We start from the raw sequence: 25,249 nt of genomic DNA, 5'->3' as shown, positions 1-25,249 counted from the left end.
GAGTTTAGTTCAAGCTCGTGCTTCTCTGCGCGGGCTGATATTTATTCTGCGTGGCAGTCCTGGGAGCTGCTTGCCTGAGCATGCGAGCAGTTTAGAGGGAATATTGCTCGAGAGTATCCTTTCGGTGGTTAGCACAGAAGTGTTTTAAAATCCACCACACCCTCTTTGAATCAGCTGATGTTTTTTCTATGGAGAAAAGCATGTACACATTTATAAACGACATGTTATTATCTTTTTATCTATAAAATAAAATAGTTTTTATCACTTTACACATTTATTTGGGGATTTCACCCCTGTAAACGTAATTTGCCTGATGACATGGGAGTCGAAGGAGAGTCTAATTTCGTACAAGCCATTTGTTTCCACGTTTCCTTGCCTACGCTCGATTACCTTTCACCTTTTTAAACTAGCGAGGAGAGGACAGAGAAGAGGAGGCGACCAAAACCAATTGAGATTCTCCCCTAGAATCAAGCCGCTTCCTGCACCCAAATGGTGCCACCATGCTGAACACAGACATATATGTATTATTTCCCTTTGAGGCTCAGAGGCTGAGCAACACTTATCTGAAGTTAAGCTAAAGATTTGTTTTTACAAATTATGATTCACAAAAATGTACCCATAACATGTCTAGCATTTTCGAACATAAGGGAAGGGCTAAATCAAATTGAGCAACAGCTTGATGGCATGCCTGATTTTTTTCTGAATATGTTGACATGACCTTTTCAATACAGTAGGAACAGTGAAAGGTTGTCTTTTACCAACATGTATCATCTCATGTCATCTTCTCTGTTCTTTAGGCCTACTGAAGGACACACAATAAGATTGCTGCTTAGCATAGCCACGGGAAGTATTTTGGGGGTGAGGTGCTGTGATTCTTTTGCCGATGGGGGATTTTTTTGGGGGGTGCCCGTGCTGAAGACCTCTATTGCTCCACAAATACAGGACCCAGTAAAGCCCGAGTGCACAACTTTTGTGAAATGTTTTTAACTAAATATATTTGAGTGTTTACCAGCATTTGTCAAAATAGCAGTTCATCTGATATTACTTGTGGAATATAAAAATAATTGCTTGACACAGAAAGGGACAGGGCAACAACTCTTACTATTAAAACTATTGTATGCTGCAAGATACTGTTCTTAATTATACAACTACCTTTTTTGCTATAGTAGAGATGCTGAAAAAATGTTTTTGCCCATGCTACAGACATCTATATCAGTCAGCTAATTCTAGTAAAGACCCAGTGCACTACTTTTGTGACTTAAAAAAAAAAATATATATATATATATATGATTTGGATTTTTCAGGGGTTTGCTGCTGCACTCCAACTTCCCACGGCTATGCAGATTAGGCCTATATGTATGAATCATAACTTGCCTAACAAATATTTTCAAGTGATTGGAAACAGTTGCCATCAGGCCTCTTGTTTCCCCAGGACAATTATTTGACACCTCTGCTCATGTCAATTATTCTACCTTTACAGGTAAGCAACTAGTCTCACGTGGCCAACCTTCCAAAGCCCTGCTGTAGTAAACAACTATGCCTGGGCTATACCATAGTGACATGTTACGCATGTTTGACTTTGACCTGTTCAGCTTCATGGCGTTAAAAGTTAGAAATCCATAAGAATTGCATAGCAGTGCAGGCTGTCAGATAAGATGGAAATGGTCAAAACACGACCGTTGATCGACGCCGACATCACGTCACTGAAGTACTTGATAAATACGAGAGTGCTTTCAGACCCCCGCAGGCTGACGTGAGAAAAATAATTTTTCGAGTAGCGCAATTTGCATCCTCTTCGGTTCTTCTACAGGAGCGCATCGGTTTGGACCCAATACACCTCCCACCCTCTCTCACGTACTGACTTTGAACGGGCTCCTCCCATACGGGGTAAATGCCGCTCAGTTATTCAATTTAATGCAGTCATGATAGAGGAACTGTAGAGTTGATCAACTTTATTGTAGTAAATATTTCCAAATATTGTAATCTGTTCATTCCCGGAGCCACAGTTAAGAAGACAATGAAGACAATACTTGCTGCCTACCCCGGTGTCCTAAAAGGTAAGAGATGCGCCCTAATGAAAAATGCACTGTTTGCATGCAGACTTCAAACATCATATCCCCCGAGCGTCTTTTAGAAATGCATCCCCTTCATGATACTCCAAATCCTATTGTGTTGACGTTTAATCCGTTTTGTAGAAGCAGTTTGCAATACGTTCTGAAATGACGGGGTCTATGGCAGCCCAAACATAATCAGAACTTTGTTGTGGATGCTATAGTTTCGTGTTAGCAATAGTTTTCATATTTCGTATTTCATAACTTCCATTTTGTAAATAGTGACTGACCCCCTTGTTTGTTAGACAACTCTGTGTGATCAAATGGTCATGTAGGCTGCATCTATGTGCTTTCTGTTGATACACTGTGTGTAGGGAAACCTTTTGGGATTAAGGGATTAAGTAACGATAGGCTCTTGTCTAGAAATTACCACACTTCATTGTCATGTGAGCCATTTGTTCTGAAATACACAGATAGTCAACAGATAAGTGTATCTGGGCACAATGGTTTTCATACATGTCGCTTGTATATTTTTGTGTGTTTACGGGTCTGATCTGTGAAGGCAGAGAAGTGAAAATAGTACACCAGGGCCAGTTCAGTAGGAAAACATGAATGTTGAAGATAGAAATATCAAGAATAGACCTGACAAGATCCCTTATTCTACATGCCAGAGAGGCAAGAATGTTCAACATAATCTATTTCTATTTGCAACGTTCCACAGCGTTGTGCCCTTCTGCTGCCCGATAGTGGGCAGATGTGAGGTCAGTGATTTATTCACTGTGTAGTACTACTAGTTCACATCATGTCCCTGACCCTCTGAGGCTGATCATACCCAGTAGCCCTGACTGAAAGCATCATTGACTTAATGTGAGAGTGTGGGCCAGAGTGCAGAATGGCCAATGTTTGTTTTACAGCATGACAGTGTTATTTAGTCTTTCAAAATGGGATTATGTGGCTGTGTTGTCCTGTGGCATGGGGAGGATCTGTTGATCAGGCACCATGAGCTTGGGTAGATTTAGCACAGTCCCCTCAGTGGCTCTCTCTTATGCTGTGGACTGGTCTGTCACGGTCACTTCTACATGTAGCTGTCTGGACTGTGGCTCTGCTCTATCTCTATAGCGACTGCAGTGGCGGGGGGAATTTGACGTGACATGTGGTGTTTATTGCTTGTGGTCTGTTTCAACACAGAGCTTTGTAAGGCATGAGCCTTTGTTCAGTGTCTCAAGTCTATAATCGAATTTCCCTTGTTCATGTGTGTTTCTGTGGTTGACAGACTGAAAGCCTGGGAAAAGGTTGATGACAGTTTCATTATTTTATCTCTTTAGTCTTCTTGCTGACTCCCTCGAGATTGTCTGTGACTTAATCCATTGATGTGGTTCTTATGTACTGTACAGTATGACTCATTTATGACCCTGTCAATCTCCTTTAGGCACCGGCTGCAGCATCCTCTCCGCCCTGCAGGACCTACCCTCCGCTCCTTGGCCTGCACTCCGATCCAAGATGGAGAAACACCTTCAGGTCATCTCAGTTCTGCAGTGGGTCATCAGCTTCCTCGCCATGGGTGAGTGTGCGATTGTCTCTCCGTGTGGCTCTAACTAGTAGTGGCTGAAGGATATAGTGACCTGTGACCTTACAAGGAGATCAAGCCCGTAAGCTGTCTCCCCCTCACGCTTTTTTACTACTAGAAATGTTATTTGAGAATAGCTTTTTCACTGGTGGGCCATATACAGTGCCTTCATAATGTAGGCATGCCCTTTGATTTATTCCATAGTTTGTTGTGTTACAGCCTGAATTCAAAATGTATTAAATATAAAAATGCTCACCCATCTACACACAATACCCCATAAGGATAAAGTGAAAACATGTTTTTGAAATTTTGGCAAATTCATTGACAATGAAATACAGAAATATCTAATTTACATACAATAAGTATTCATACCCCTGAGTCAATACTTTGTAGAAGCACCTTTGGCAGCGATTACAGCTGTGAGTGTTTCTGGCTAAGTCTCTAAAGCCTTGTTCACACTGCAGGCCTTAATGCTCAAATCAGTTTTGTTTTTCAAATCCGTTTTGGACTACCAACTGTCCAAACAGCAAGTTACATGTGACCAAATCAGATGTATTTGTGTGTGTTCAGACAGCAGTCATTTGCTGACACAGCTATGCTAGTTGTCATAGTAACGGCGGGTGTGTTTGCAGGGGTGCAGGCTGATTGTGTCACGCCCTGACCATAGTTAGCGTTGTATGTTTCTATGTTTTGTTTGGTCAGGGTGTGATATGAGTGGGCATTCTATGTTGTATGTCTAGTTTGTCTGTTTCTATGTGTTTGGCATGATATGGTTCTCAATCAGAGGCAGGTGTTAGTCGTTGTCTCTGATTGTGAGCCATATTTAGGTAGCCTGTTTTGTCTTTGTGGGTGATTGTTCCTGTTCCTGTGTTTACTATACGGGACTGTTACGTTTTCGTTCGTTCACTTTGTTGTTTTTGTTTCAGTGTTCTATTTTCTTTATTAAAATATGGACACTTACCGCGCTGCGCATTGGTCCTCCGATCCTTCCTACTATTCCTCCTCAGAAGAGGAGGAAGACGAGCGTTACAGATTGGTGGTTGTGCTCATGCTTCCTATCACTCAGAAGTTATGTAGCAAGCCTGCCATGGATGTTTCCCAGTTGCTTTGATTGTTCAAAATCATAGGGTAAGAACACTTTTAAAGCCTCAAAGGATAAGATCCAACTTTCAAAACGAGTCCTAGCTAGGTAGCTGTCTAGCTTTCTAGCACGTTCACTAATTTGTTTGTAAACAATTAACAAGCTAGTTAGCTACCACATGTTCTTGTCAAACTGTCAACGGTAATTGCAAGCAACAAGATATGCCAAATAACTGTCTAAAAACCACTTGAGGGCAAATAAATCAGATTTGACCGTTCAGACAAGTCACATGGTCAAGAATCAGATTTGTATCTGACTTCAAACCACCTACGAAGGTGGTTTGAAATGTAGCTTGAAATATCCGATTCCATGTGCTTTTTGGCTGTTCAGAATACAGGAATAATAACAAATAAATATGAATTATGCAAATAAATAGGATTTGAGTCACTTCAAACTGCCAATGTGAACACGACTTAAGAGCTTTTCACACCTGGATTGTGCAACATTTGTCTATAATTTTTTTCAAAATTCTTCAAGCTCTGTCAAATAAGATTCTTGCCATGGATTTTCAAGTAGATTTAAGTTAAAACTAACTCGGTCTCTCAGGAACCTTCAATGTCTTCTTGGTAAGCAACTCGTGTAGATTTGGCCTTGTGTTTTAGGTTATTGTCCTGCTGAAAGGTGAATTCATCTTCCAGTGTCTGGTGGAAAGCAGACTGAACCAGGTTTTACTCTAGGATTTTGCCTGTGCTTAGCTCCATTCCATTTATGTTTTGTCTTGAAAAACTCCCCAGTCCTTAACGATTACAAGCATATCCATAACATGATGCAGCCACCACTATGATTGAAAATATGGAGAGTGGTACTCAGTAATGTGTTGCAATGGATTTGCCCCAAATAACACTTTGTGTTCAGGACAAAAAGGTAATTGCTTTGCCACATTTTTTGCAGTATTACCTTGTTGCAAACAGGATGCATGTTTTGGAATATTTTTATTCTGTACAGGCTTCCTTCTTTCCCCTCTGTCAATTAGGTTAGTATTGTGGAGTAACTAAAATATTGTTAATCCATCCTCAGTTTTCTCCTATCACAGCCATTAAAGTCTGTCACTGTTTTAAAGTCACCATTGGCCTCATGGTGAAATCCCTGAGCGGTTTCCTTCCTCTCCGGCAACTGAGTTGTATCTTTGTAGTGACTGTGTATTGATACACCATCTAAAGTGTAATTAATAACTTGCTCAAAGGGATAATCAATGTCTGCTTTTTTATTTCTACCAATCTACCAATCTACCTCCCTTCTTTGCGAGACATTGGAAAACCTCCCTGGTCTTTGTTTTTGAATCTGTGTTTGAAATGCATTGCTCGATTGAGGGACCTTACAGATAAATGTATGTGTGGGGTAAAGAGATGAGGTAGTCCTAAAAAAATAATTGTAAACACTATAATTGCACACAGAGTGTGTCCATGCAACTTATTATGTGACTTGTTAAGCATATTTTTACTTCTGAATTTATTTAGGCTTGTCATAACTGCCATGACTGAAGACATTTCAGCATTTCATTTGTAATTAATTTCTAAAAACATAATTCCACTTTGACAATATGGGGTATTGTGTGTAAGCCACTGACAAAAAATCTAAATGTAATCCATTTCAAATTTAGGCTGTAACATAACAAAATGTGGAAAAAGTTAAGGGGTATGAATACTTTCTGAAGGCACTTAAATGTAATGTCGGGCCTCGTGGAAACCGTAACTTTGTCAGTAAACTTTCCAAATGTTGACAAAACAAAATATGCTAGACACGGTGGGATCTTTTTGTGTCAGTAAAATTAATTCTGCAAGAAATTATGGTGGAAACACCTTTATGCGCAAATATTGATATAATAAAGTGTTATGCCTGATCACCGACAACGATGAGACAGCCTATAGGGAGGTGTTCAGAGACCTGGCTGTGTGGTGCCCTGGATAACAACCTTTCCCTCAACGTGATCAAGACAAAGGATTTTTTTTTTTGTTCAACTAGGCAAGTCAGTTAAGGACAAATTCTTATTTACAATGACGGCCGACCAGGGAAGAGGCAGAACGACATATTTTTACCTTGTCAACCCAGGGATTCGATCCAGCAACCTTTTGGCTACTTGCCCAACGTTCTAACCATTAGGCTACCTGCCGCCCCAAGAGGATTGTGGACTACAGGAAAAGGAGGAACGAGCACGCCCCCATTCTCATCGACGGGGCTGCAGTGGAACAGGTTGAGAGCTTCAAGTTCCTTGGTGTCCACATCACCAACAAACTATCCTGGTCCAAACACACTAAGACAGTCGTGAAGAGGGCACGACCAAGCCTATTTCCCCTCAGAAGACTGAAAAGATTTGGCATGGGTCCTCAGATTCTCAAAAGGTTCTACAGCTGCACCATCAAGAGCATCCTGACTGGTTGCATCACTGCCTGGTATGGCAACTGCTCGGCTTCCGACCGCAAGGCACTACAGAGGGTAGTGTGTACGGCCCAGTACATCACTGGGGCCAAGCTTCCTGCCATCCAGGACCTCTATACCAGGTGGTGTCAGAGGAAGGCCCTAAAAATGGTCAAAGACTCCAGCCACTCTAGTCATAGACTGTTCTCTGTGCTACCGCACGGCAAGCGGTACCAGAGCGCCAAGTCTAGGTCCAAAATGCTTCTTATCAACAGCTTCTACCCCCAAAGCCATAAGACTCCTGAACATCTAATCAAATGGCTTCCCAGGTTATTTGCATTACCCCCCCCCCCCCCTTTTTTACACTGTTGCTACTCTGTTTATTATCTATGCATTGTAATAACTCTACCTACATGTACACATTAACTCAATTACCTCGACTAACCGGTGCCCCTGCACATTGAAACTGTACCAGTACCCCTGTATATAGCCTCGCTAATGTTATTTTACTGCTGCTCTTTAATTATTTACTTTTCTATTTTTGACTTAATACTTATTTTTCTTAAAAGTGCATTGTTGGTTAAGGGCTTGTAAGTAAACATTTCACTGTAAGGTCTACAACTGTTGTATTCAGCGCATGTGACAAATCAAATTTTTATTTATTTGGAATAACCATCATATCGAAGTAATCTTGGAATCACATGATGACATGGTGTGGGCTCCTCCCACCACGACTTGGGAAACCATTTAGTTTATTAGGCTACAGAGGTCAAAGCTAGAAGTATTCCAGCTTTTGTCAAATTAACGTTGAAACTAGATTTGTTTTGTGCATTTTAGCCAACCGTAGCCCTTTTCCTAACCAAATTCTTCTAACCTGCTACGTTAATTATCCTAACCAGGTGCGTAAATTATCCTAACCTGCTACAAAAATAAAATCTGATGTTAATTTGACAAAAGCTGCATCCCTTCTAGCCATATCCGGCTACAGATGAAATAAGTTATGATGAACTTCACAGGGTGGTGAAAGTGCATGGTATGAGCTTGATGCTCCTTTCCAATAAATATTCTTATTCTGGTGAGATGATGGTCGATGCTTGACTGACGTTTGACAAATAAAAATATTCTCGCTCTTATCCATAATAATCTCATCATGTAGACTAACCTACCCGCAGAGCCTTCCCGCACTTTATCTGTGAGCTGTTGGCTAGAGAACATGTACAAAGACCTTTCTAGGCCTAATTAACTACCTAACTTATCCATAGAGTAGAAAATGCGATGGAAACACATTGCATATCACATTTGTATTTGGTACATGAAAACTTAAGAGAAAAAGTAAATTTTGTGTGTACTACGTCATCACCCACTGAATTGTATCTGCAACAAGTCAGTTTGGAACACCGGTGGTAGGAAAATGCGCATATTTTCTTTTTGCAGATTTTAGAATATTCACGACTATCTTTTGCCAATTGGATGGAAAACTAGCTAGTAAAGTACTTAAATGTTACTCAGAAATGATTTGATATTGAGATAAAAACAGTTGCATTGGACCTTTAATGAAGTGTGGTACAGTACAGGTGCTGAATGCCTGTTCCTCTGCTCTCTCCCCTATCATTTCCTACCCCGTAGGAGCCGCTGGCACTGTGCTCTTAATCTACATGTTCTGCACAGACCTCTGGGTGATCGCTGCCATGTACACTGCCTGGCTCATCTTCGACTGGAACACCCCCAAACAAGGCAAGTACCGCAGCCCTGGGATTTGAACTTGCAACATTTTGGTTACTGGCTTAACCTCAAGGCTATCGCTGCCCTATTGTAATTAAATGTAGTGCCCTAAATGGGAAATGGGTGTCATTTCAGACGCAGTGTTTTGTGTCTGTGACCATAGGGAGCTGTGCTGGGAAATTGGGTAATTGTCACCCAGGTACTGTTGATGTAAATGATTCAGTATGTGTGTTACATTATTCAGGATGTGGGTTATAGTCTGACTGGAGATCTTTACCTCTGCCTTATCAGGTGGCAGGAGGTCGTCTTGGGTGAGGAACTGGACCATGTGGACTTATTTCAGAGACTACTTCCCCATCAGGGTGAGTGGAAAGGCTTAACATTTAAAGGGTCTCTCTGCGTCTGCGTGTGTGCGTGCAATGTGTGTTGGGGTGTGAAGCCAGAAAATTAAGATTGCTATCGACCTGGAAATGTGTGATAGAATACATGTACAGTGGGGCAAAAAAGTATTTAGTCAGCCACCAATTGTGCAAGTTCTCCCACTTAAAAAGATGAGAGAGGCCTGTAATTTTCATCATAGGTACACTTCAACTATGACAGACAAAATTAGAAAAAAAAATCCAGAAAATCACATTGTAGGATTTTTAATGAATTTATTTGCAAATTATGGTGGAAATAAGTATTTGGTCACCTACAAACAAGCAAGATTTCTGGCTCTCACAGACCTGTAACTTCTTCTTTAAGAGGCTCCTCTGTCCTCCACTCGTTACCTGTATTAACGGCACCTGTTTGAACTTGTTATCAGTATAAAAGACACCTGTCCACAACCTCAAACAGTCACACTCCAAACTCCACTATGGCCAAGACCAAAGAGCTGTCAAAGGACACCAGAAACAAAATTGTAGACCTGCACCAGGCTGGGAAGACTGAATCTGCAATAGGTAAGCAGCTTGGTTTGAAGAAATCAACTGTGGGAGCAATTATTAGGAAATGGAAGACATACAAGACCACTGATAATCTCCCTCGATCTGGGGCTCCACGCAAGATCTCACCCCGTGAGGTCAAAATGATCACAAGAACGGTGAGCAAAAATCCCAGAACCACACGGGGGGACCTAGTGAATGACCTGCAGAGAGCTGGGACCAAAGTAACAAAGCCTACCATCAGTAACACACTATGCCGCCAGGGACTCAAATCCTGCAGTGCCAGACGTGTCCCCCTGCTTAAGCCAGTACATGTCCAGGCCCGTCGGAAGTTTGCTAGAGAGCATTTGGATAATCCAGAAGAAGATTGGGAGAATGTCATATGGTCAGATGAAACCAAAATATAACTTTTTGGTAAAAACTCAACTCGTCGTGTTTGGAGGACAAAGAATGCTGAGTTGCATCCAAAGAACACCATACCTACTGTGAAGCATGGGGGTGGAAACATCATGCTTTGGGGCTGTTTTTCTGCAAAGGGACCAGGACGACTGATCCGTGTAAAGGACAGAATGAATGGGGCCATGTATCGTGAGATTCAGCAAGGGCATTGAAGATGAAACGTGGCTGGGTCTTTCAGCATGACAATGATCCCAAACACACCGCCCGGGCAACGAAGGAGTGGCTTCGTAAGAAGCATTTCAAGGTCCTGGAGTGGCCTAGCCAGTCTCCAGATCTCAACCCCATAGAAAATCTTTGGAGGGAGTTGAAAGTCTGTGTTGCCCAGCAACAGCCCCAAAACATCACTGCTCTAGAGGAGATCTGCATGGAGGAATGGGCCAAAATACCAGCAACAGTGTGTGAAAACCTTGTGAAGACTTTACAGAAAACGTTTGACCTCTGTCATTGACAAGAAAGGGTATAAAACAAAGTATTGAGATAAACTTTTGTTATTGACCAAATACTTATTTTCCACCATAATCCTACAATGTAATTTTGTCTGTCACAGTTGAAGTGTACCTATGATGAAAATTACAGGCCTCTCTCATCTTTTTAAGTGGGAGAACTTGCACAATTGGTGGCTGACTAAATACGTTTTGCCCCACTGTATATGTTGTATTCAGCAGCACTGCCTGTACAGATGATACAATTAGCTTTTTCTGGTCAGATACAAAGTTAAAGATCATCAATATTGTTATTGATTATGGTGTATCCCAGTAACAGTATCCTATTAGCACAGGCATGAAGATGGTGTTATCTGTGACTGTATCCAGTATCAGCTGGAGGTTCCATGCTGTTCCTTGTCCCTTGTGATAATGCTTTAAAGGAGTTTACTTTGGTTGGAAAGATAGACTTTGCCCCACATGATAGGAGAAAGCTCTTTGATTAGTTTGTTTTTCATTTGTATTATTTCGCTCCTCCGCACTTGGAGATTGTTGGGAGACACACACTGAGGAGAGAGAGGATGGGCATACGCTGCTTTATAGGACATCAGCCTTGACAGAAATCACAGTGGAAGAAGTTAAGGTTAAGCAATGAGAAATGCAGGTGATTTGACTATTAGTTTGTTCAAGTGGAAATAAAATGGGATTCTCACGAAACTGGCACTTGACAAAAAAAGGGGTACAAAATAAACATTTCCCACCAGAATTCCTCTTGGATTAGAATCTGTATTTATCTATTTCATAATTATTGTTATGTTTATTGATGAGATATTATGCATTTTACCACAATTTCCACAACTACCAACACACAAATTCTCATTACCACAACAGCTTTCGAAATCCCAAAAAGTACTAAACAAATACATTGCTAATATGTTTTGACATTGCTCACCTGATGAAAAGGCTTGAGTTAAACAACACGGAAAACAAATATATTTACAATTTTATTATAAAAAAACCTTTTCAGAATCAATTTTTTTGTCATAATTACTTGGATATACATGTTTTTATGTACACATATTTGTATTAAGAACAAAAGGCACACGATCAGATTAAGCCAAAATTATTCAAGTGTAAATTCAATTTTTCCTAATATTTCCTAAATATTAGTGCATTAAGGTAATGATAACCAGGTTTGGAAGATAATGCATTTTTCTGTAATGAGTTTTGCAATTGAAAAACTGTACTGAGATTTAGTAACCTAACACATCATCAAACTGTGTCAATTGTTAATCCCAGATGATTTGCATAATACAAATCCTTGATCCTATTAATGCAATTGACTAAATTACCCCTTATTTTAGCAAAAGTACTGTAATTACGTGCATTTATTTTCAAAAGTGGACTTAAGCATAAAGTGACATTTAAAAAAAAGAAGTAATTTCTCCAAGGTAATTACAGGTAATATTGGTGTATTTGGACAAGTGTTGGGGGTAGCACGTTTACGTTTACGGAGAACACCTCTGATCTTTGCCATTGATCGCTTCTGTGATAGTAAAGCCCATAGAGGGCTTCACCATCTAGTGGAAACTGTGCCCTCTAGATATTAATTTCTGTGCCATCAGCACTAGCGGCTGGAGATAAATATTTTGAATGAAAAGAAAGGACATCTGTACAGAGGTTGAGCTTATATTAGGCTGTGCAACATAATGTACATTTCATAGGATGACACGTACTGTATAGGTTAAAGGGATTTTCTATTCATATTTTTAATTCGTCTAACTTTCCCAGGGAACTTCTGACAGCTATCAGACCCTCAGAAAATAATTTCCCTGATCCAAATTATCCATGCATGCAGCTATAGAAATGCGATTTATGCGCCCCATCCAATTTGTGATTTAACATTTTTTAAAGTATTTTTATTTATTTTTACAATACTTAAAATACACAAACATCCACAACAGGGATGGGCGCTGTATCACTCTCCGCCACATGGTGTGATTTGGATAGGTATAATATCCTAATATTACATTTTTATTTTAAACATTAGAAATGTGTATGACGAAATTAACAACAGTTTTATTGTTTTACAGGCTGCCTTCCTCCAGCGAGCGAGCAGTACTAACCTGTCCAATGTGATAATGCTATCATTTCAGACAATAGAAAAGTTATATTTGCATCACAAAGCTTTGTCGAATCCTAATTTGTATGCCTATTCATATAGAGTATACATTATCATAACGCATTGTATAGAGACAGCATTCAATTGCATGATCAGTGCCCTGGCACATATGGCTGCTGTGTTGTGGATGATCAATTTGGACATGTGCTCTCAAACCAAAGGAGGAGAAATGGAAATATTGATTTCGATGGTTGACATTACAGAAATGTAGGTCGATATTTTTTTGTCTCGTTAAGGGATTCAAACAACAGTTCTTGTACATCCCTACATTTCACATACATTTTGTCTTGTGTCGGGGAGGGGCACGGCCCCGGTGGACTCTCGAATAGTCTTTTGCGCAAATGTAGGCCTGCTCCAAAATTCAGACATAAATACGTCAATGAATACATCAGCCTTACATTAGGAAATAAAAGATGAGCTTGTGACCAAGGTCTTTCCGATCTGGTTGAAATATTGAATTAATTATTGAATTAGTTAGATTACATATTAGTAGTGCGCGACTCGCTCCCTCCGACAGTTGAGATTTTTTAAATGAAAGTAATGAAAAGTAAACGCGTTACATTCCACGCAAAGTAATATTGTAACGTGTTACATGTAATGCAGTCAAGGCTGGTGGGAGGAGCTATAGGAGGACGGGCTCATTGTAATGGCTGGAATGGAGTAATTGGAATGGAGTCAAACTGGGGTTTTCATATGTTTGATTCCATTCCAGCCATTACAATGAGCCCGTCCTCCTATAGCTCCTCCCACCAGCCGCCACTGATTTAATTAGTTTTTCCCAATTTGACCTTTTTAGTCATTTCGGTAATGAGAAGGTCAAGTGTCTTAAAGGGGATGTTTGAGAATAAGATCCTCATTCTGAAGGCATATAAGTGAATACATTAAATGAACTTGTGCTCATCTAAGGACTACTCCTCTAGATTATGTATCATGGGTGAATAAAACATTTAAATAATTAAATTCGAAATAGTGTTACGTAATGAGAAATGTCCACATACATTGTGTTTTTAGGTATTAAATATTATAGTTTAATGGAAACTTCAACTAGTATAACTACATCAACATTTTGTTTTATTCAAATGAGTTAGGTTTTTCTATAAAATGTTTATACAATGACCTGAGAAATCCGGATTCATTTCGGTAATAAGAATTGGGGTGAAAATGTATAAAATTCTGACGGAAAATGTATTTAAAATAAGACACTGTGCCATAAACTAGGCAGAATGATGATTGTTGCAGAAGCACCATGGTTTTCTAACTCAATTTGCTATTGCCATTATTAAAACTGATTTCATGAGAATCATGATACCCCCCAATAGTGACAATAATTATTGGTATTTAACATATTCCATATCGTCTCTTTTAGATCCCAAATAGGGGCGGCAGGTAGCCTAGTGGTAAGAGCGTTGGGCCAGTCACCGAAAGGTTGCTGGATCGAATCCCTGAGCTGACAAGGTAAAAATATGTCGTTCTACCCCTGAGCAAGGCAGTTAACCCACTGTTCCCCGGGCGCCAAAGATGTGGTTAAAACCTCTACAGGATTGGTGGGTCCCCTGCGGGACGGTTGAACTAACGTAGGCTAATGTGATTAGCATGAGGTTGTAAGTAACAAGAATATTTCCCAGGACATAGACATATATAATATTGGCAGAAAGCTTAAATTCTTGTTAATCTAACTGCATTGTCCAGTTTACCGTAGCTATTACAGTGAAAGAATACCATTCTATTGTTTGAGTAGAGTGCACAGTTATGAACTTGGAAATGTATTAATAAAACAATTATGCACATTTGGGGAGTCTTGATACAACATTTTTGAACAGAAATGCAATGGTTCATTAGATCAGTCTAAAACTTTGCACATACACTGCTGCCATCTAGTGGCCAAATCTAAATTGTGCCTGGGCTGTAATAAAACATTATGGCCATTCTCTTACATTTAAAAGATGTTACAACAAAATTAAACGCATGTTTTTTTCCTTTATATTATCTTTTACCAGATCTAATGTGTTATATTCTCCTACATTAATTTAACATTTCCACAAACTTCAAAGTGTTTCCTTTCAAATGGTATCAAGAATATGCATATACTTGCTTCAGGTCCTGAGCTACAGGCAGATAGATTTGGGTATGTCATTTTAGATGAAAATTTAAAAAAAGAGTCCAATCCTTAAGAGGTTTTTAAGGCAGCCCCCCACACCTCTCTGATTCAGAGTGGGTTAAATGCAGAAGACACATTTCAGTTAAAGGTATTCAGTTGTACAACTGACTAGGTATCCCCCTTTCCAATATAATATGTAAACTCATGCTAAACCTATGCTAACCTCTTGGTCTCTTGGTATCCTGACAGAGCAAGATATTTTTACCATTCATATTTTTTGGCAAGTTCCTCTTGTGTTTTCTCTCGCTGCCCTCCTGACCAAGGATTGAATCAACTGAGTTGTTTTTATGCCTTTACGTTTCTCAGTAATATCATTGAACCAACGGCATTCACATTACATCCGCTATGATCCTCCTTCAGTTCAATCCGTTCAGCTGATTGATTTAATGGTGAATGACCATGACTGTTTTTAAAATGGAGCATTTTTTAAACATTAACCTGACATCATTTTTTACCATACAACCCTTTTCACTTATAAATAGAAAGTATAGTCAAAGGCTCTTAGTAAAACCAGAGCTTTGATACTGTTTGTGTTACCTGTTAAGAATCAAGGTAAAAGGTTATCTTAACTATTAATAATTGAGTCCTGATGATGACTAATAGCCAGGGGAAATCAAGAGTGTGTGTATTGTCTCTTGAACTTTGACCCTGCTCGTGATCCATACGTTGAACTCCGACAGTTTCTTTAAATTCAGTTAAAGGCTTTGGTTTTTCCATTTATGTTTTGAGGTTGGACTTGAGCACGTATAGCTTGTTAGCACGTAGGGCGCACCATTGGCGTTACCTCATTAGTCAGAATGTGTTACACCTATGCTGGCTTGTCCATCTCGTTAGTAGGAAGGTGTTTCAGCTGTGCTGGCCCAGGTGCTATTTTTTCAAGAGTGACTGGCTCCAGTTGTCTTTAGTGATGTGGAGGGTCAACGCCTTTAGTTGGTGCTCCCGATTTGATTTCTAGAAAAACATTATTTTGTCTGATTTCCCTGTTTTCATTTTGCTCCACCTTTTATGGTTTACTTCCTGTCTTCCAGTTTGGTATGGGTTTTTATTTTGTTTGCCTCTTAGTGGATGATCTTGATGGGTGTCTTAGGTCCCAGTTGTTGTTGCTATGCAACTTTCAGTGGACACCCCCATGAGTGCCTTTTTAGAACCCCTCCTAAAACCCCACCTGTTTTGGTTGTTGTCAGTGACTCTGTTAGTTTCCTGTTTTGTTTGAGTGACATTTTTCTTGCTTGGGAACGTAACAACTTCTTGCTTGGGAACGTGTGTTCAGCCCCCTCCTGTAATCCCTGTTCACCCATGACTGCGTGGCCACACGTCTCCAACTCAATCATCAAGTTTGCTGATGACACAACAGTGGTAGGCCTAATTACCAACAATGATGAGACAGCCTACAGGGAGGAGGTGAGAGCCCTGTCGGAGTGGTGCCAGGAAAATAACTTCTTCCTCAACATCAACAAAGCTGAGGAGCTGATCGTGGACTACAGGAGACAGCAGAGAGAGCATGCCCTTATGAGCACGCCCCTATCCACATCGACGGGCCCCCACAGCCTGTTCACCCCCCACCATCTACAGGGAGAAGACAGTACAGTTGCATCAAAGCTGAGACCAAGAGACTGAGCAACAGCTTCTATCTGCAGGCCATTAGACTGTTAAACAGTCACCACTAGTCGGCCTACGCCCAGTACCCTGCCCTGAACCTTAATCACTGTTCGAGCCGGTACTCTACTTTGCACTTTAGAGACTGCTGCCCTATGTATATAGTCATTGAATACGTGTCACTAATGTATACTGTCTTCATGTGTATATACTGTATTCTAGTCATGGCTCATGTACCAGTCAAAAGTTGACACCTACTCATTCAAGGGTTTTTCTTTATTTTACTATGTTCTACATTGTAGAATAATAATGAAGACATCAAAACTATGAAGGAACACATGGAATCATGTAGCAACCAAACACGTTTTAAACAAATAAAAACATATTTTAGATTCTTCAAAGTAGCCACCCTTTGCCTTGACAGCTTTGCACACTCTAGAAACACAAGCATTTTGTTGCATCTGCAATAACTCAACCATAAACTTTGATTTGATTTACAGTACAGTAATTCCTTGAGTTGGTACCAAAGATTGTTTATTGCTGGTTGTGGTGTTAAGGTTGTGGTTTTCTGACCCAAAGATGTGCTGTATGCCAGGTATTCGCAGAGATCTATACGCATTACGTAATTCACCTGGCAGCATCCTGTTTCAGATGAAGGGTTGCTTACCTTGTCTAGCTTGTGCAGCAATGGAGTTGAACAGTTGGTAGACATGCCTGGCTGGGAGCAGCGTGAGTGTGTCAGTACATTCAGGGACCGTGACTATTACATCTTGAGGGTCAGCAAGGTCTCCTTTCTTCCATTTCTTCTACTTACTGTATGCATGTTGTAAACGCCACCTGTTTTCATATCACCAAATGGTAATCTCTTTACATCTACCATGCTATCACTGTGGAAACCTTACAGATGGTCTTAGATAATCTGATAATGTGGTTATGCAATGGGCCTTGTTTGATTAGAGTCCTGTGTACACATCTCTTTGGATCTGTGTGTATATCCTCTGTGCCCTTTCAATTTCTTCCATAAGCGTGGCATTGGGGCACCCGCTTCACTGAAGACACAATTCGTCTCCCACCGTTATGGAGCCTACGCTCTCCTTCTCATACTCGAAACAACTTTTAAGAATATTGAAGCTCTGTAATGGGACTGCTGTTCACAATAGGGGAAACGTGCAGATTAACATCCCAGACACAGAACACTGTTTGTTGCCTGTAATTATTTTATTACTTGAGCGCAAATATGTCATATCAGGGCTAAACTGATAAGCTGTCCCAATTTCAGGGAAATATGCTAAGCCATATAGTACAATGCACAGGTAAATGTCCTTTAACCTCTTGAGACAAGTAATAAAAATAACTTAATGTTATAACTGCACAGCTGAATTGGCTTAATTTTGTGCAGATTATCTGACCTGTTAAATTGCTTAACAAACACTCTGTAGTTATATTTCGCTTAGTGTGATAGTAACCACCATGTCTCTTTGTCATCCTGTTTACCAGCTCATCAAGACACACAACCTGCTGCCAAGCCGAAACTACATCTTTGGCTACCACCCCCATGGGATCTTCTCTTTTGGAGCCTTCTGTAACTTCGGAACAGAGGCCACCGGCTTCTCTAAGAAGTTCCCGGGCATCAAGCCTTCCCTGGCCACCCTGGCTGGAAACTTCCGGATGCCAGTCTTTAGAGACTATCTCATGTCTGGAGGTGAGATGGTTTCTTTGAGTTTTGTCCCTCTGTACTCAGTAAACTGCTGATACCAGCCCTGTATCTACCGACTCTAATCTGGTAGAACTCTGAGCTTTGTCCTATTGCCCAATGTAGACTAAACAGCCCCTGTGCCTGCCAAACTGTATTTGCTGATGTCACTATTGTAAAGAGCTGCTTCAGTCAACCTGCGCTGTTAGCTTATTTATCTTCATTTCAAAGGTTTCTTTTGCTCAACATCCACTAAGAATGTTTTTGTGCTCAAACAGTATTGATTTCTCTTCAAATGTGTTCTCCACTGCAAACACACTGACTTGTTTGGTCTTTGGGCCCCATGTGTGATAACTGAGCCTAACCCCATCCTCTTCCATGTGTCAGGTATCTGCCCAGTGAACCGTAACTCCATTGACTACCTCCTCTCTCAGAATGGAACTGGCAATGCAGTGGTCATTGTTGTCGGGGGAGCAGCTGAATCTTTGAACTGTGCTCCAGGAAAGAATTCTGTCACCCTGAATAACCGCAAGGGCTTTGTGAGGTTGGCCCTCCAGCAAGGGTGAGTTTAGAGCACAAACTTCCCGGCCACACACACACGCACACGCGCACGCACACGCGCACACACACACGCACACACACACACGCACACACACACGCACGCATCAACTGATCAGACTACATGTTTTGATGTGAGACCTTACTGGGCCAGCACAGACACTGGTGTCGTTATGACCAATTTGATGGAATAGAGAGAGTTGGCTCAACAATAGGTTTGATTGACACATAAAACATACTTTCATGTGTGGTAATTGGTCCTCAAGTGCTCAGAGCTCCTCCTGACATGCAGTACTGTACACAGACACTGGGTCAAGGCCAAAGGACAGGCTCCATCAGCTTGTGACTCAGAACATATAATATACACTGAACAAAAATATATAAACGCATGTAAAATTTTGGTCCCATGTTTCATGAGCTGAAATAAAAGATCCCAGAAATGTTCCATACACACAATGAACTAATTTCTCTTGTTTACATCCCTGTTAGTGAGCATTTATCCTCTGCCAAGATAATCCATCCACATGACAGGTGTGGCATATCAATAAGCTGATTAAACAGCATGATCAATACACAGGTGCACCTTGTGCTGGGGGCAATAAAAATCCACTCCCATAGGGCGGGCACAATTGACCCAGCGTCGTCCGGGTTAGAGGAGAGTTTGGCCGGGGTAGGCCGTCATTGTAAAATAATAATTTGTTCTTAACTGACTTGCCTAGTTAAATTATTTTTTAAAGTTACGTTTTATCAGACAACACGATACCACAGATGTCTCAAGTTTTGAGGGAGCGTGCAATTGGCATACTGACTGCAGGAATGTCCAACAGAGCTGTTGCCAGATAATTGAATGTTCATTTCCCCCCCATAAACCACCTCTAACATAATTTTAGAGAATATGGCAGTACATTCAACTGCCTCACAACCGCAGACCACGTGTATGGCATCGTGTGGGCGAGCAGATTGTTGATGTCAACGTTGTGAACCGAGTGCACCATGGCTTTAGGGTTATGGTATGGGCAGGTATAAGCTATGGACATTGAATCCAATTGCATTTTATCTATGGTAATATGAATGCACAGAGATACCGTGACGAGATCTTGAGGCCCATTGTCGTGCCATTCACCCTCCGCTATACAAGGGAGATGTGCCACACTGCATGAGGCAAATAAATGGTGGGGTCACACCAGATACTGACTGTTTTTTGGGGATTTTTAGGTATCTGTGACCAACAGATGCATATCTTTATTCCCAGTCATGTGAAATCCATAGATTAGGGTCTAATGAATTTATTTCTATTGACTGATTTCCTTATATGAACAGAATTCAGTAAAATCTTTTAAAATGTTGCATTTATATTTTTGTTCAGTGTATTGTATGCCATTTATCAGACGCTTTATCCCAAGCAACTTAGTCATGAATCAAACCCACTATCCTGGTGTTGCAAGCGCCATGCTTTACCAACTGAGCTACTGAAAACAAAGTCTGGGTAAACTGATGTAGGTGAGCTGGCATAAACCACATGGTTTAGTAGCCCATCATTCAGTGATCTGATATCTGTTATGCCCTATGAGTAACTTCAGGAGACTATTGTAAACCCCCTCTCTCTGTCAGGTCTGACCTGGTACCAGTCTACTCCTTTGGGGAGAACGATGTGTACAAACAGGTGATCTTCGAGGAGAGAACCTGGTGGCGGCTGGCTCAAAAGCGACTGCAGAAGATTATTGGTTTTGCTCCCTGTCTGTTCCATGGCTGTGGCTTCTTCTCCTCTGACTCCTGGGGAATGGTGCCTTACAACAAACCCATCACCACCATCGGTAAGTAAAACCCTCTCCAAGACCCTACTGACTGTCTCACTAGGGTTGCAAAGCCACCGGTAATTTAACACATTTACCGGAATCTATCGTAATTTTGGTAATTTATACTTGAATAACTTTTGAAAAATGTATTCATATTATAGTATCAATATATTACGGCTGTCTCCATATTGTCCATGAGTTTCTAGTAGATAGACCATATGGTTCAATAGCCACATTCATGAAAAAAGCATTTAATCAACATTATTTTCAATTAATTCAGAAACTCTTCCAACTATTAACTATATTCACAACTGACACCAGTTTGACACCGAAACATTAACAAATGCATGTTGACATAGTAAAAAAGTGTGTAAAAGATATATATAGGATATTTCATGATATAATCCTCATATTAAAAACAATGGTGTTCTCTTAGTTGATGGTTTATATTTAGGATAATGTTTTACAGCTTTGTCATTCTATTTTTCTATCATCTTACATCATTATTTCATATATTTGACATGTAATTAGTCCACACAGAAGGCCAGAGATGATTACAGAAGCCTGTGATAATCGGAAGTACCCAAAAGAGCCTCTAGATGTCTTGTAATAGATTAACATAAAATCCTTGAAAGATACCACAATTCTGGTAGTTTACTGGTAAACTTAGGTTTCCAGTTGTTTACCCTCCCTTTTCAATCCCATCTCTTACAGGTATTTAGTGCTTGTTGACTTAGTTTCTGTTAGGGATTCAGTCTTAGGATGGTCTGTAATTATAATTTCAAGCAGTTGAGCTACTCTAGTTCCTCTGTGTTAACAGAACCATCCACCCAGTCAATATTTACTCTTCCCTGCATCAAGGCCGTATTAATGTTTAACACTACAGCTCATCAAACTACGTATTTCCAATATGTTAAATGTTTTTTAAAGTTGATTTTGTGGATATAGATTTTTATATGTTTATTTCTCTTAGTGGGTGAACCGATCACAGTGCCAAAGATTGAGCAGCCTCCTCGGGATATGGTGGATCTGTACCATGCCATGTACATCAATTCCCTCACGAGCCTCTTTGACAAGTATAAGACCCGTTTCGGCCTGAAGGAGAGTGACATCCTGCACATCCATTGAGAAAGGGTCAGCTGTGGCAGCTGTCTGTTCAGCCCTGCCCCTCATTCACGTGCCTGGCTCTGATTGATTGTCTCTGGAATTCAATCGATATACATTAAGCTGTGTGTATATAAACCCACCGCGCTCTCAGCAACACTCACGTCGGTCCTCCACTCAGGATGGAAATGCCAGGTCACCTTACTATTCTCTCTGACCTAGTCACTGTCAATGGCAAAGTTGACTAACTTCCATTTATTTAATATTTTATTGAGTGTATGACACATCTATATATTTCTGTTCCATGACAGAAAAGATGAGGGAGTATAGTTAAGGTATGCTCCCTTGCTTTAATGTGCAGTGGAACTCCCACTAGGTGGCACTAGAAGGTTACACAAGACACACACAAGCACCATCTTTGTTTCCTCCATGCATCCATTACATTTACATTTAAGTCATTTAGCAGACGCTCTTATCCAGAGCGACTTACAAATTGGAATGTAATTTTCACTTAGAATAGGCCTGTACAAAGAATGTGTTAAGTACCATAAAAGGTAAATATAGGATGATGTTTTGAGACCTAACATTTTTTGTTGTTGCTAAATGCACAAACAATGCAATTGTAATGGTGTTGCCTTAGTGAGATGTTGATAGTGTGGTTTATTGAGCCAAAGAGCCGATGGGTGTCCCCTCCCCACACATGCACACTTTATTGAAACTTCAAAGTGAAGGAATTCTATTGAATGGATTTAGATTGTGCATATTGGTAATGCAATCTGATTGTGTGATGCACTAAGTATTAATTGTATTTTGTAAATAAGAACATTTTCAATGAAATTTTATATATTGATGCACTTTTTGTATTTGTGACAATCCTCTGAGGTATTTCTCTAAAACATGCCTTTGAAAGAGTCCTATGTCAAATCTGCCAATTTCTAAGAGAATCACTTTGGTGCTTTTGTCATTTAACCTTGAGCTGTGTTTTAGTTTTGTTGTACATTTCTCCACATGAGTGTGTTGACTGGGTTGCAGAGTGTTACCTAGTGCATTGAGGCCCCATGTACTGTAGTGATGGTGATGTAAGAACAATTTCAGGGTGAAGAGCATTTCTTCCTCTACACAGAGTACTGATGAATGAAATTAAGAGATTGCAAAGCATATGCCTTATTTAAAAAAAACTACAACTCAAACTTCTTAGGGGGCTTCCACTCAATTGAGTAAAATGGCAAAGGGGTTGCTATCACAGATTTGAATTGGAGTATAAAAGTCACAAACTCCCCTAGTAATTACCGAGAAGTGTTTGAGATAAATCATTTTTTCATATTGGGCATATCAAGTCCATTATCCAGCCAATGATCCTAGGTGCAGAAATGTATGTATGTATGTTGTATATTATGCAAGATAAAAAGACTACAAGATTTCACCTCATGACAAAATAATTGAGATGTGATAAATAGTGTGTCATTCAAAATGTAATTTCTTCTAGCTTCATCTGTGACTTTTTGCAAAGAGCAGTGAACATCCCGCTCTCCTAATTCATGTGCAATAAATAAAGCAATAAATAGCAGCCAACGCATTTTTCTTTTGTGAATGAATGGCTTCATCAAAGTCTATTTAAATGAAACTTTTTTATGTTTCCAGAATAAAACTTGTACATGTCTGTTAACTATTTTTCAGTCCCACCGCGACATCACAATGGCAGAATGTAATTTTGCTCAAGAGATAAAATAAGGCATTTGTAGACATAATCACAAGCACACCAAATGTCCTAGGGTTGGGGGAACTATACATTCAAAATGTTCTCTTAAAACACATTCTATGCCTTTTTTTTACAGACTTCGGTTACTACAAAGACCCTTAATTCCAGATTAAGATCATCCAATGTCATCCAATGATACTTGATTTACTGGCTGATAATCCCCTACTGTCACTCTACATCACAACATAAGAGTTGAGTAGGTCCATTTCTTGTATGTTCATGAAAACATCTTTGAATATTTGGTGAGATCAAAAATGTAAATAGATGCACAAACAATGAGTGATTTAATTAATGACAAATAGGCTACTGCTCAACTGTCATTTGTCATGTGTCATTTAGTTTTCTACCTCTAAGTACTTGAAAAGGAAATAGTAGGCCTTTGCAAAATGTATTGCGAAAGAGATGCCATTCTGTTCAAAGACTATGGGGTTTTCTTGTTTGGACAAAAGACTGTCCTCTATCCACTCCTCTGTGACCCGATAAGTGGTTGAGTGGTCAAGGAGTGTGTCAATTCGTTATTAGGCAAACGGAAGTGTCCTCCCCTCCTCGATAGCCACCTGAAGCACATATTCTTCCCATCACTCTCTATTAGTCTCTGCCTACTCACAAGAATCCTCTCAGGATCCCTCAACCTAGACCCATCTTCCTCTCCCACTCTCTTCACTGCTTCAGCACAACCTCAACCTGCCTTTCTCTTACCAGATACGGTGAGAGAAAGGGCACCACACAAGTTTCTCCACTGAAACTACACATTCCTCCGTCTCATGCCCTCCTGTACACTTCGCACATCTAGGACTCTCCTTCCTACATACTGCTGCCACATGCCAAGAAACTTGATACCTGAAACACTGAAGTATTTTAGGAACAAACGCTCTCAGAGGTTAACTTACACTTCCTACCTATACCTTATCTAGCAAAGACTCTACATCAAAACTCAGCAGGACAGACAATGTCTTTTCTGTTTCCCCACCGGATCTGCGTCGCAGCAAACGGCAAACATCACAGACACTGGGAATCTGGTCAATCAACTGATCTTCCTCAACATTTAATGCCACCCCTGTTCACTCCTTTCAATGGTGCCCTGCTCCGGAGAGCAAAGCAAGCCACATTTATTTTCCCTAATCGTGAGATGCGGAGCGCCCGCTCCCTCTGGGTTGAAGAAACACAATAAATCATCACTAGTCCACTCCTAGTTACTTTCACCAACTCAACAGTCCCCAACCTCTTCTCTACCCAATATAACACCACATATGGATCAGCCAAAATGCAAGGATCCATTCTCTCCACAAATCTTACTCACACTGGGCCAGAATCATCCTTTATATCCTCGGACCAAGGCCTGACCTTGGCGGTCCTCATTGCAGGAACTTCATCCACACGTATCCCTCTTTTTGCACTTGATGCCAACCTTCCTCTACACACTGCTTCCCTCTACATTCAACTTCTTCTCAACAGTCATCACTGCACCTGCCACCACATCTAATTCATCCTCACTCTCATCTCTCTCTATTTCCTCAAGTTCTTCCAAATGTTCTTTGAAATCCCTCATTTCATATTCCCTCATAAACATTTCCACTGTAGTCCTTTTTTCCCTTGTCCATTATCTTCTCCTTCACCAGATCTTTCAGAAGGCCTGTGTAATCCCCCACTCCATGTTTACTCCATGTTTATTCATAATATGCTCCACTTTCTTGCTTATTTCCTTATCTGCCATCTTCTCCAATCACTCCCATTCTCCAAACATTTCTCCTGTGCAACTTCTC

At 40.4% G+C, this 25,249-nt stretch overlaps 1 protein-coding gene across 6 annotated transcripts; it reads left to right on the top strand.

Moving 5' to 3' along the window:
- The first annotated feature begins 1,769 nt into the window (after positions 1–1,769).
- LOC129868279 (diacylglycerol O-acyltransferase 2-like) lies at positions 1,770–23,294 on the top strand. Of its 6 annotated transcripts, none has more exons than XM_055942107.1 (9): positions 1,770–2,057; positions 3,481–3,612; positions 8,741–8,848; positions 9,000–9,035; positions 9,128–9,198; positions 18,074–18,278; positions 18,657–18,831; positions 20,439–20,641; positions 21,597–23,294. In XM_055942107.1, exons 1-9 carry the CDS (start codon positions 2,018–2,020, stop codon positions 21,749–21,751), a joined length of 1,125 nt encoding a protein of 374 aa, XP_055798082.1. In that variant the 5' UTR covers positions 1,770–2,017; the 3' UTR covers positions 21,752–23,294. The 6 variants fall into 6 exon arrangements, with proteins under 6 accessions (XP_055798082.1, XP_055798084.1, XP_055798081.1 ...); XM_055942106.1 differs by lacking the exon at positions 1,770–2,057 and adding an exon at positions 2,981–3,245; XM_055942111.1 differs by lacking the exon at positions 1,770–2,057 and adding an exon at positions 2,985–3,223.
- The last annotated feature ends 1,955 nt before the right edge of the window (positions 23,295–25,249 follow it).

Source organism: Salvelinus fontinalis, chromosome 13 (assembly GCF_029448725.1).
Source record: "Salvelinus fontinalis isolate EN_2023a chromosome 13, ASM2944872v1, whole genome shotgun sequence".
Taxonomy (NCBI): domain Eukaryota; kingdom Metazoa; phylum Chordata; class Actinopteri; order Salmoniformes; family Salmonidae; genus Salvelinus; species Salvelinus fontinalis.
This window is presented reverse-complemented; position numbering and strand designations above follow the sequence as displayed.